General features: G+C 38.5%; 1 protein-coding gene across 5 annotated transcripts in view; it reads right to left on the bottom strand.

Moving 5' to 3' along the window:
- The window catches only part of NCOA2 (nuclear receptor coactivator 2), a 290,146-nt gene that overhangs the window by 29,901 nt on the left and 246,953 nt on the right, over nucleotides 1-13,292 (bottom strand). For all 5 annotated transcript variants that reach the window (XM_053660857.1, XM_053660858.1, XM_053660855.1 and 2 more), the window contains 4 exons: nucleotides 11,737-13,006; nucleotides 4,861-5,071; nucleotides 2,550-2,756; nucleotides 67-279 (listed from right to left, as the gene is read on the bottom strand). In XM_053660857.1, coding sequence (XP_053516832.1) covers nucleotides 67-279; nucleotides 2,550-2,756; nucleotides 4,861-5,071; nucleotides 11,737-13,006 — 1,901 coding nt within the window. The remainder of the gene's footprint in view (nucleotides 1-66; nucleotides 280-2,549; nucleotides 2,757-4,860; nucleotides 5,072-11,736; nucleotides 13,007-13,292) is intronic.

Raw genomic sequence — 13,292 nt, 5'->3', positions numbered from 1 at the left:
AACTTACGGAGCTGTTACTCTAAGAAAGCATAAAAGATAAAAGCCACAAGCGCTGAACTGCCTTACCTAGATTCATGACCTGAGTCGGGAGCATCTGCCTCTGGCCAGGCTGGCTGCTGGGTCTCATGGGGATGCTGGTGGTGGGATTCCGAATCATACTTCCTTGGATCGGCCGGTTCATGGCACTGGTGGTAGCTGCACAGGTGACTCTCACAGAACTCTGTGGTGCCCACTCCCCAGACGGCACAGTGGGCCGGGCGGCATTACTGCTAATCATCCCTGAAGGCAAACCAAAGAAACGCGAGTTGCAGGAACTGAAAACATCTCAGCACGGATGGACACCTGATGATCTTACTCTGAATGAGATAATCACTCTGTGATACGCAGTTAGCCAATAGCTAAGGCCCTCACTGGGACAGACGCGAACCCTTGGCTAAGAATTAAGAATTAGCAATTACAAAGTTTTTTTTTTTTTTAAATAACATGGACCTGCCACTCTTTATAGTTCGGAAAAGCTGTTAAAATTGTTCCCATATGTACTTAGAAACAGGTGCTGTGGCGTGTGGATAACCCCAACTTCCTTCCTCAGGAAGTGAATCACATTAGCTGATACACACGTCAGTGCTTTACTTTCCAAAAGGGAGGTGAGGCTAAGAGGAACAAGGTAAAAAATTGATAATCAAACCATAATCACAGAGAATATCCCGTGAAGCCTGTGCCTATCCCTTTCAGAGTATTATCAGTTGTTAAGTTTCAAAATTATGCAGAGGGCCTCTAAAGCACAGGGAAATTACCAGATCTTTTTACTACAGTTCTTTGTAAGCCAAGGCCAGAGAACTCCTACTACGTCAATATGCCTGGACCACCATACTCCTGATTATAGATCTAGAATGGGTTAAGACAGATTTGACAAATTCTTTCATTCTTGAGATATCAATAGCTATTTGACCACACATCACAGTAAGAGCACAACACTGGCAAGCAGGATCAAGAGTTTGCTCTCTTTGGGCTGGTCCCCGGGATGCTGGCAATGGCCAAAGATTTGCTAAGACTTTATATTCTAAAGGTTCTGGAAAAACCCCAAGTGAGGACCCTTCATTTGGAATTGTTTTATGACAGATGTATAAAAGTTTGCTTTCAAATAGATGGTTTGCTGGATTTCATTTACTTTAATTATAATAAACAACTAAAAATAGGGTAGATTTAAGAAATGGAGAGAAAAATGATGGTTTTTCACTGGTGAAATGAGGATGTGCTTTGTTAGGGTGATTAAGAGTGATCACCTTTGTTAGGGTGATTTAATTTAATTAAACTGAAAAAATTAGAACAATATTATGGTAATATGTATTTTAAAAACCATTCCAAGATTAGATTTAAATTCTATAAAGATATTATGGGAAAAAAGGCATTTTAGCTTTCCAAAAATCTATTATGTAAATACTATGACAAGATTATAGAAAGTCTAGAAAGCAGAAGGAAAAATCATCCATAATTCAACAATATTAATGCAATTATAACTGGGGTAGTCTCTTTCGGTCTTTTTTACTTTTTCAATGAAGCACAGGCATTTCAATCTTTTCCCCTTAAACTGAACTCTTATTTTCAGTTCACTATCTACATGGCAAATATTTACATGAATTACATACTAAGCTAAAAACAGAAATCCCCCAAATTAAACAGCCACCAATGTAAGTTCTTTTGATAAAATCTATTCTTTCAATGCGTTTGTCTTTAGAACCTCATTTTGACAAAGGAAGAAAGCTATAAATTGTGAGCAGTTCTTCATGAGGAAGTCAGTATGCTTGCTATGTGTATGATGAACAGATACTGTAGGGTACAGGACGCGGTGCTTACATCAACCAGTGCGGCTGCACTGACTTCCAGCCTGAGTCAGACGAAGATTTGGGAATATGGTGGCTGCTACGATAGTGACTACCACTTAGGAATGTGCTTGGGTGACCTGGCAGACACCTTGAGTTACAGCAGGTCAAGGTCCAAACCAGAGAGATCACAGGAAACTCCAGAACAAAGTCCTGGGCCAGTTACTATCAGACCAGGCATACTATTGTTTAAAGTTTTACATTTTAATTAATATTGTTCTGAAGGAGAATTGTATTGTTTCCAAGTATGAAAGGTAGGTTGAATTTTAAACTTTCATTCTGAAAAAAATCTCCAAACACAAATTATCAATTAATAGGAAGTTTTGGGGTTATCAGCAGATTATCACAAAAAGCTGACAAGCACCAAATTATTTTATACACACCACCACAATGTTTTGAACAGTAACTGGGACAGAAGTAAAATAAGCCTATGTTGTAAGAGGATTAACGATTTGCAACCTTGTGAAAGTAATGGTCCAGAATAAAATGGTCAGTTTACAGTAAGGTTTTCCAGTGCTTCATACACCACTCTCATGGTGAAAATCTGTAGACTTTTCCTATGTTCAGATGTTAGCTTCTAACATGAAAAATTTTACTTGAAGAATTCTACTAGTTTGATGTGGATAAATACATTATTAAGTAACCCAACAAAGTAACAGTGACTCTTACCTGTGCTACTGTTCCCTAAATTTCCTTGGTTTCCCATCATCCCTTGGTTACCCATCATTCCTGGCTGAGGTATCACTGAGTAGGGACTACTGTTTCTGATCGGTGGGAAGGGTCCAGCACCAGTTGGGCTTTGCAATGTGATGTCAAGTGGTAAATTCTGGTTTGGCAATAACCTGCCCAGTTGCCCTGGTCGTGGGTTATTAAAAGCTAAGGAGAGAACAGATGAAAATTAAAGATTAATATTAGATAACAGAAAAGAACTGTAACAGAATTAGTGTTTAGAGAAAATGTCATCTGTAAAATAACAAAGATATGCATGTCAGGGACCAACTGCCTACATAAAAGATAAATTCATAGACAAAAGATGCAGCATCAAAATCTCATAACCTAATCCACAGGTAACTAATTTAATTACATTCTTGTGGGGAAAAAAAAGAAGAAAAAACAGAACATCTATCACCATATATTTTTCTCAATACTGATTTCTAATATTCAATTATATTTGCTAAGTATATGTTCTTTTTCATGGTATATTGTTCAAATTTAGGAGCACTGCCTTGTCGCAGTTATAAAGCTACAAACATCTCCTGTATACAGCGCCAAACCCAGAAACATGTGGTTGGAATATCATGTCTTCCCTGGACTTTCCTAGGAGTAACATTAGGTCAAAAGTATCAAATTTCACTGAAAGTGAAAATCTTCAAGTGTGGACTCCGATTGCTGAATTAATTAGTAAAGCTTTAGGGCCGTAATCTTTAATCTTCTAAATACAGACTTTCAGAATTCCAGATACATATAGATTTAAATTATTCTTATGGTTAGTTCCCAAGAAAGTATTGTGCAACAGGCAATACACCAGTGCACTGTACTATTACACAGACAAACAGTAATTTGATAGCAATGCTATGAAACTTTAAAAGTGCAGAGATATTATAAATTACAGTTTATACCACCAATTTAAATAGTACCAGATACTCTACTTTCTCTGCATTATATAAACATAGTATGAATAGAACATTTAAAAGAAAAGGTTCTTAATAATCAGTAGCAGAAATAAAACATGCAGAAGAATTAGGGCATGGAATTTAAATTATATATATATATATATATATATATATATATATATATATATATATATGCTTATTCACGACTTCCTCAGGTGTAGTTGTGTGGTTACCATTCAGTAATGTGAATACTATTAGGAGGTAAAGATGGAGGACACACCACGAGTTCACATGCAGTTTGTCCTTCTTTAATTCCGTTGGTTAAGAAGCATCGACTTTCTAGTGTGCGTCTTACTCACTTCGCAGCTCTCTGACATTGTCATCTCCCACAGTCCGTAAGAAACCCTCCATTCTCTGAGAAATAGGTGGGTTTAAGAGATAACAGCAATGCCTCTACTTTGTTTTACCCTTTTTGGAATGATAAGGAATCACTTGAGAAAAGACCTAGTAAATAGAGGTATCCTGTGATTTGGCGATAATTACCATTTCTAGTTTAAGAACCAATGTTAAGTTTTGGGCCAAACTGCATGGGAAGAGGAAAAAAATCATTCTGTTCACCAATGGAACTCTGAGGAGGTTATCTATCTTTCTATAAATTATGTCCCTGGACCAGGAATAACATTTTCTTCCATTCAAACTATTGGGCAACTTTAGGCAACTATCAAATGTTCATAGTGAAGAAAGATTTCATCTTAAACTTATTTAAATAAAGTTTAAAATAAAAATAAATAATAAATATGTACTTTATATGATAGTCTAAGGTCTTCAAGCTTTACATCAAACTAACCAAACTTAAAATGCACTTAGAAAATATTTATGGTAAAATTCCATGTAAAATTGATATTTATGTGAGGGTTCCTAAGAGATAGAACAAGGTATTTTTAATGTGTGTAGTCCTTTCCCATGATTAAATATTGAGAAATTTTTAGTACTATATTAATCTAAACAAGTCAGCATAACTTTCTAATTTTTTATAATTTCAGTTATTAAGACACATAAAAACCTACTTTAAACTCCATTTCTGAAGGCAGTAACTGACATGCTGGGAAACATGACAGTCATCTAAAGAACTGTATCTATGTAGGTCAGCCAGTCTCAGTCCACGTCGATTAAACTAACTACCAGAGAATGCTGGGAAGCCATGTTCACACGAATCCACTTTGAATACTGTTTTGAAGGACAAGGACAGTAGATGGTGCTATCTGACCAGAAAAACCTTGAGGGGACTTGGCTGTTTGTATCAGATTTTACTAATCCCCCTTTCTGATGGTGATTATATGACATAACTATCAATATCTCATACTCACTGCTCTGTGAAATTCGCAATGCTGTTTTCTGGGCTCCAACAGGTGTGACTGGGCTGTTTTCGGTTGTGAGTTGCATGAGGTCATTGATGATGGCTTGCTTGTCAACTGATCCGGCAGGGGCGCCAGGCCTCGTGTCTGGGAAAAGCTGTGGTAATTGACTATTCTGCAAATCATCCAAAATCTCCTCCAAGTTGTCCAGCTCACTGCCAGGCTGCAGTTAACAACAGAAGAGTTTATCCAGTCCCACTCTAAGAGTGGGCAACCACAGGCCCCCTTACAATTACAGACCCAGCTGGTATAAGACACCACAGCCAAGCTCAAGATCCAGATACATGCCCACACTGGGCCAACAGTTAACAGATCTTTTTAAAAATTAAATCAACAAAAACCAGAATTTAATCTCCTGGTCCTCAATTTCCTCATCTGCAAAAAGAGAGATGACTGAATTAGAAAGAAAACTCTCTTCCAGCATTGTGATTCATTGGCAATTTATAAATTCCCCCTATGCTAATAATTCAATTAATCATGAATATGCATATTTCTAATTAACCAAAGACCTACGGTCTAGATCTAAGTTTTGTGGTTAATTTCCCTAAGAAACGACAACAACAACAAATGCTAGTACAAAATATGATCCAAATTTACACTGTATCAGTACTTAGTAAATGGTGATTCCCTTTTAGGACTCCCCCCACCCCCCACCCCTAAAGAGCAGGGGGTAAAATGCAAAATCAGCTTGTGGCAACCATGAACAGCTAAGCACTGCCTTTTCAATGTGACTGGTGTTTTTTCCTGCTTGTACTTTCAGTTTCAAATAACACTGGCTTTCTCAGTCACTCACCAGTCTAGGTGACAAAGTATAGGGAAGCAGGGTAAAACAGGTTGTTCCCAGACCAGCACCTACCTACCTGACTTCATAGAAGCCATAAAAATGGTTTTTAAAGGGGCTTTCCTTTATGAAAATAATTTCATTTCAAGTACCAACATTAAAATAATAAGGTAGACATCACCTCCATGTTATGTCTGCTGCTTTTCTTCCATAAAGCCCAACTGATTTTCACAGTCTTTTAGGTAGAAAGGACTCATGTGCCAAATATTTAAGTCAGTACCAACCACTCAAGGAAATGGCTAAGTTAGATGCTAGGGTTACTTTCTAGTGAAGAAAGTGGTGAGAATGATTTTCTTGATGTGAAGGAGGGAGAACATAAGTTAGGCAATTTCCCCAAAGTCACTGCATGGACTTTTGAATCCTTGGTCGTGACTAACCCTTTTGCTTACACTGGCAACTTGAATGAATTTTTTACATCTAATATGAGGTACAGTTAAGCAGAAGGGCTTATAGTTTCATCCTATATACAATTCCTACTCCCTGAGTAGAGGATGGATTTGGTAATGTTTTTGCAATTTATGGCAAATGGAAAGGGATCCATTTTCCAGGGAATTCCTAATGGGTTGTTAGCGCAATTATGAGGACATTTTCCAGTTAGTTTAGCAAGCATTTCTAACAAAACACAGAAGCATCAGATATGGGAGAGGCACATTTTAGGTGAGGGTTAGGTGCCAAGTCAGCATCCCACAGCACAGACAGACACAGACAAGACGGTCCCTGAAACTCCTTGGGAAGGCACCTCACCAGGCATCCCCTCCAAGGGCACAGAGCCAGCTTCTCCTCCAGAGAAGAAGCACGTTACGGCTACTTTGGCTGAGACTTGAATGATGTAGTTTCTGTAGGGGCCACGCTGCACTTAGAAGCCTGTAGCTACATTTTCACAACATTTGGGGCACAAGAGAACCAAAACCTAGTAAACTGTCGTGCCCTGCTGGATCGGCCCACCAGGGCACATATCTAGTGGGTTGAGTGGCGGGGCAAAACTGCTCACACTACTTACATAACCATTTCATAGCCACCTCTTCTTCCTCTCTGAATAAGTACAGATGACTCTGTGTAAATTAAATGTACATGTAAAGCGAGGCCACTGCAAATCTATCTTTATGATGTTTTGCTGAATACAGAAGGTACAGAGATCAGTATAAACATAATTATTGTCTGAAACACAGTAATAGCCACTCAATCAACCCGATGAATTCTTTAAACTAGATTTATCTGTAATCTAAAAAATTTTCCCAGGATCAAGCTAAATTTCTCACAGAGATTCTTATAATTTCTATTAATTTCTCAAAAATGATTCATAAAAATGTGTGATAGTCTTATAGCTGTGTCATGAAAAAACTATGGAGATTAGAAAAAGGTTCTAAAACCGAGTGTGTGGCTGCCCCAGGAAACCAAGGCCCCCACCACAATGCTGCCTTGTGCAGAGCATTTTAGAAAGTGGCCCTTGGAGTTCGTTGTGTGTGTGTGCGTGCGTGTGTGTGTGAGAGAGAGAGAGAAGGAGGTAGCTGTTGTAAGTGATTAGCTGCTTCTTGAGAAAGCTTTGCAGATTGCCTTGGATGAGAAGCATCCAGAATAAACTGGTTCATATAAATATTCATAAAATAGATCACGTGTTCCTCAGTGGGTGCTCTCCTACTGGCCTTCCCTCAACCCAAGACACGATTTAGAGAAAGTTCTTATACTACCAGTTAACAACAGTCTGGGTCTAGACTCCTGCCTTTTTTACCTTTACTGTTTCCATGCCAATAAAATTATAATAATTGAAGCCATCCATCTCAAACAAGGAATAGAGTTTCAAAAAGTTCTAATGACAGAATTCAAGAATACTGTACTCTTAAACTTGTAATCTCCTCTAATAATACTATACGAGTCCAAAATCAGTCTAATGTTAAATATATATGCTGCACTTAGCATATACATGTACTATATATGCATACATAAATGGTTCAGCACAAATAACACCCTCTTTTCTTTATTACAAACTCATAAGCATGTAATTCATAAGCATAACAATATCACACTCAAGCATACCATATGACATTTTAGGTGAAATGTTCAAATGAAAACTATAAATTATTACGCCCATACACCCATATTATTACCTTACCAACCACATTCAAATAGGCCTTACTGGACCTTGTATATAACTAATGTTACGTATATGCTCACATACAGTGTTAAAATATATTTGGTGCTTTAAATCAATTTATTTTTTTATTTCAAATAATTAGAAATATAAAAATCCATCATTTTCCTTGGTTAACTTTCATTTTAAAAAGCATATATGAAAACTGATCTTCAAATTTTAATCTTTTCCATTTTAAGAGCTGATCAAGTTCAACTGTGGATCAGCCTAATTCTGACAAGTAACTAAACATTAATTTGTCTTAAAAAACCATGCAGGAACTTCTTGGTGTTAGATTCAAAAGGAGTAGGTTGTGTAGAGACCTGTAACTACCAGATATCTTGTCAATTTTTGGAGTACATATTTACTATTAAGCTAATTGTCTTTAGTTTACTTTAAATGTTTCTTTTCAAGGAGATAAAGTTCCAAATGTCTGTACCCCTTTGGTTGTTTAGTAATAAAATTGGACAAACGTGTCTTTTTTTTCTGTAGTCAGTAATTTCTGGAAGGGAGGGATCTGATCACATTAAGTTTCTGATCAAACATTTGCTCCCCTAAATCTCTGTAAGCTCCAAATCTCATCCAAAGTTCTTCTAGTCAGTCCCTCTCCGCTTTGTTCAGCATGATTTCTTCCCGAGACACAAAGATTGATGCCTTTCTTTGAAAGGCTTTGCCAAGATACTTCAGAGTTTTGCTTAGGCATCTATCTAAATGCTCAAATTAGCCACATCAATTTGAATAGTTAGTTTAAACTATTTCAGGCAGAAAATGAGTCACAAAGATTTTTATACAAGTTCTACAAAATGAAAATTGAACTTGATTTCTTTCATTTTTCACTTTTCTGGTTTTATGAATTTTTCATGTGTTAAGTAACTTGTTCTCTGAAGCAAATATAAATAGCACATGCATTTTATAACATAAGAATTCTAATAAATTACTAAACATCTTTTCAAAATTTTAAATAAAAAGTGTAATTTTACTATATTTGCCTAACATAAAGTCATTAAAACATGGTAATATAATTTACCACATTTGGAGGGAAATACTATCAATATAAGGTAAGATATGGTTTGCCACTTTAATGGAACCAAATAACAAAAAGAAATTCTTCTTAGACTATTTCTAAACCCTTATCCTAAGTAGCACAGTAGCATTAGAAAGAATATAATTTCCACTTGGAGGAGCATCAACAGGCCCCATTGTGTAAATAAATATGTAACTTCAAAGTTAATAAACATATTGGAAATTTTGCTGTCATTACTTCCTATTGGTTATGAATGCCATAGAAACAAATGTTTAAATACTCTAACCAGTAAAGAATGCTTTTTAGGTATAAGAGCATCATTGGAATACTTCCTGTCCTTAATAAGTTAGTGATAGGTTAAACACACACTTGGTTAATGGCTCTTTTCTGAGTCAAAATAACAAGCCAATAACTGTGCACTTTAGGCTTGCTAACAGTTTATCTCACTAAATAAAAAACTTGTATTCCCTTGAAATCAAAGAAAAGTTTTCAATAAATGTGAATAGCAGTTGTAAGAGATACAATTATCTGTATTTGGAATCAGTGAAGGAGAGCAGGAGGATAGAGAATCACTGTTTTTTCCTTTAAGTCATTTTAACTTTGATCTAAATTTAAGTAATGCATACTTCCTGTGGTAGCTTTTCAAGTTGCAGTGTTTTTGATGTTATTTTTTTGGTAGAGTTTTAAATGGGAGGGTATGGAGGGTGAGACCAAGACTAGGTTTCATTAAGAAAAAAATACTGTTACCTGTGCGTTTGTGTACCTTGCTTTTTGGTCTATCAAAATGCTAACAGATTTGTATTGATAACACTCTGGGCTGTATGTTCCCCAGGTGGGACACTTTTGGTCAGAAAAATGTTTCTTCTAAACAACAATTAGAAACTTCAAGGGCTTTAAAAAAACTGTCAGTTTTTGTCTGAAGTGAGAATAATCATATATCTAAATATAGAAATGCCAAACAGTGTCCCTCTTCCCTGGCCCTCTAAGTCCCTAGGGCCTCAGGCTTGGGATGGAAACAAAACTGTTTCTGGAGGGAGGGGCCAACCACTGAGCCACTAAGCTTAGGGAGACCTCATGAGTCACCATCTGTCCATCTGTCGAGTGACAGTATCTGTCCCTGCTCCCCTGAACTGCCACTAGCTCTGTATACTCTAATCTAGAAAACCTCAAAAGATTAATAAAACACTTAAGAGTTGTCAATATGGTTTTACAGTACACTTTAGCCAAGATATTGCTATTAACTTCCTGCTGAGCCCTCAGTTTCCCCATTTAATGATTTTACAGTATTACAGAATAGTTGTTATTGAGAATTCTGCACGAACATCTAAGTTTACAGGTTAATACCAAAGATGTTTATATAATTAGGCTACTTCCCTTGTGAAGGACACAAAAGCTTAAAAATCATGTCTGCCTTATAGGAATGGTAGCAGAAAGAAAGTCAAGTGCTTATTAGAAACCTGGACAGAGGCCCAGCTACAATCATGGGTGGCCTCAGCTTTCCCGATTACTGGTTTCAATCCTAGACCCACCTCTGGCTCAGCTTCTGCTGACTCAGCAAAGTTCAAGGCTATACACACAAAGCAAGGGATGCTGCCCTCTTCTCTCCCCACCCACACCTAGTTCCTGAAGACAGTGACATGTAGCATCCACTTACAAAACAAGTTTCAAGGACAAATTAGTGAACCATTTAAAGTACAAAGGCCCATGCAGCCCCTTCTCTTTTTAGCCTAATCATGTCTTAAAAGACTTTCAGTACAAGGCAGAGCACAGGCCTTGGAGGGAGAGAGGAGAGAGCAGGGTGAAGTCTTGGGCCATTAACCCACCAGTCACAGATTCCCCAGGAAACACCTTATGCCAAGCCATTGTGTTAGTAATAACTCATTTTTTAAAAATAAATAAAATATTAAATGGTTTACATTTTCCTTGTGATGTCATTATTCCTTAGAGGAGTATTAAGGATGATTTTGAATATCATGTTAACTGTCCTGGATTTTTCCAGGGAATTAAATCTTCAGATAAGAACAATAGATAGTTTTGCATTTACATATGATGGCTCAGATATACTAATGCTAAGTCAAAGTTCAACTTTCCTTCCTATTATCCATTTCCCCTTACATACTTTTTATACTGATGTTCTAAGAAATTCTTTAGCGTGAATCAGAAGTTTGGGCTGAGAAAAGAGTTACAATGATCTTCATTAGGTTTGAAAAACCAATCAAACTCTGATCTTAAAAAAGGAGAAAGGTAAATAAGAGATCATTTAATTCAGTCTGTACTGACAAGGGCCAATTTTGAGGACACAATTATCCCCAACTTAGGCACCTTTGACCAACAGGGCTCAGACCACAGCTGGCCTATGGTCTGACCCTGCCACCACCTATGTTCATATGGCCGGTGAATGAACTGCAATGTACACTAGTTGAAAAGAGTGTTTTGCAATGCATGAAAATTGTATGAAACTCCAATATCAGTGCTTGGAGCACAGCACACACCATCTGTTCTCACTGTCTACGGCTGCGTCCACACAGCAACAGTGGGACAGAAGAGCTGTGGCACAGAGGGTATCGCCAGCAAGGCCTCAAGTATCTACCATTTGGCCTTTTCCAAACGAGAACAGTAACAACAGTCAACCCTGCCCTGTGACAATGCACTCTTTCCTAGAGAGACTATTTGGAACACACAGCTTCAGTGAGAACAAACTCAGTTTCAATCAAGTAAAACAACAAGAGAAGACTTATTCTTATCTAATCACCTGAGGACTCAAAATGCTCCTGTGGAGAAAATCCTTGATGGATATGGGTTAGTAGACTTGGGAGAACAAATTACAAAACTTACTTGGTCACTAGGCTCGAAGCTCATCTCCTCCTTCTCAGTTTTCATAGCTATTAACTTTGTGTTACTGGCAGGGTCTGTCTTACTGTCCATCCGCTCAAGTTTGGGGGTTATTTCTGGTAAACCAATATCTTTAGTATCATCTTTATCTAGCAAGTAGCGAAGTAGTGCATTCTCTTTCTTCTTGGGGCTCACTGGCTCTTGTTTAACAGTCACTTCTGAACCAGGAGCTGTGCTGTTGGCCTCCTGGCTCAGCTCTTTGCCTGTGGCCTCTGCTGTCAGCTTGGCCAAGTCCACAGGAGAACTGCTGTCCTGCAGGAGTCTGTGCAAAATCTTATGCTTCTCCTTGAGTGAGGTCCCATGTGTTGACCCAGAACCAGGCAAGCTATTCACGGAGTCCTTGTTTGTGTCCGACAAAGAGCTGGACAGGGGTGAGGGCTCCATCTGGTCAGATTTGGTGGTCAACAACTGGAGGAGTTTGGTCTGTCCTTTGCTGTCATGCAGTCTATTCTGTCCATCAGATCGCTCACTGCTCACACCCTGGGGTACGCTGGAATCATTTGTTTCCTTTTGCTCTCCAGGATGGCAGCTGCTCTCTGTTTGTCCAGTTGTACCTTCAGAGGGCTCCCCATACAGTCCAAAACAGTCTTTGGAGTCTAAGCTTCCCATCTTGCTGAGTGGGGGAGGATTCATATTAACTGGGGAGTTTTGCAAATTGCCCATTTTTAGGTCCGGTGAAGCCAATGATGACCCTAATGAGACCCCGTGCCCCTCACTGAGGGCCTGAAGTGCGTTGAGGGAACTGTTGGTGTAGCTATGGCTATTTCCTGTGCTGCTGCAAACTCCCACAGGGGAATGCAAGCTTCCTGCAGGGGAAAACTGACTGGGTGGGATTCGGGGGCTTCCAGCTACCCCAGGGCTCATGCGATGTCTCGGTGAAAGCACGGAGCTGGGCTGACCTGGATTCATGCCAGGGCTGCTCTGTGAGGGACTGTTCATTCTGAGTGCATAGTTACTACCCTGAGGAGTGGCTGCTTGCATGCTTGACACATGGTTCAGTCCCCCAGAACCACTAAACCTGACCATGGGCATGCTCATTTGCTCCTTTGGGCCGTTTATGGGAAAATTTATATTGCTACCAAGGGTCATGTCCTGACCTGGGTTCGCACTGCACATGGCCTGATGGGCAGGGCTGCTAGAGCTAATTGGATTCAATGGCTTCCCCATCGCTGGTCCAGTCATATCCGTATTCATTAGACAAACATTCTGCTCTCTGTATAATGAGGGAAAAAAAAAATAAAGATAAAAGGCGAAACACTTAGCAAGTTGTTATTAATTGAAAAAAAAATGAAATGGCCCCTTTTCTTTAAAAAGAACAGGCTACACTTAAAAGAAAGATATACTTTGATGAAACAATCTGCAATTATGGGCAAGACTGAACACGTATAGTTTTGGACCAAGAGGGATGTTTTTCAGTCAACTCATTAAGATGTCTGCGGTTTTATGGAGGGGGTGTGTTTAAATTTGACTACTGCCATACTGAAATTATAGTTATTAGA

This window comes from Artibeus jamaicensis, unplaced genomic scaffold, assembly GCF_021234435.1.
Source record: "Artibeus jamaicensis isolate MK-2021 breed Jamaican fruit bat unplaced genomic scaffold, CSHL_Jam_final scaffold_916, whole genome shotgun sequence".
NCBI lineage: Eukaryota > Metazoa > Chordata > Mammalia > Chiroptera > Phyllostomidae > Artibeus > Artibeus jamaicensis.
Note: the sequence above shows the minus strand (reverse complement) of the source record. Positions and strands in the feature narration are given on the sequence as shown.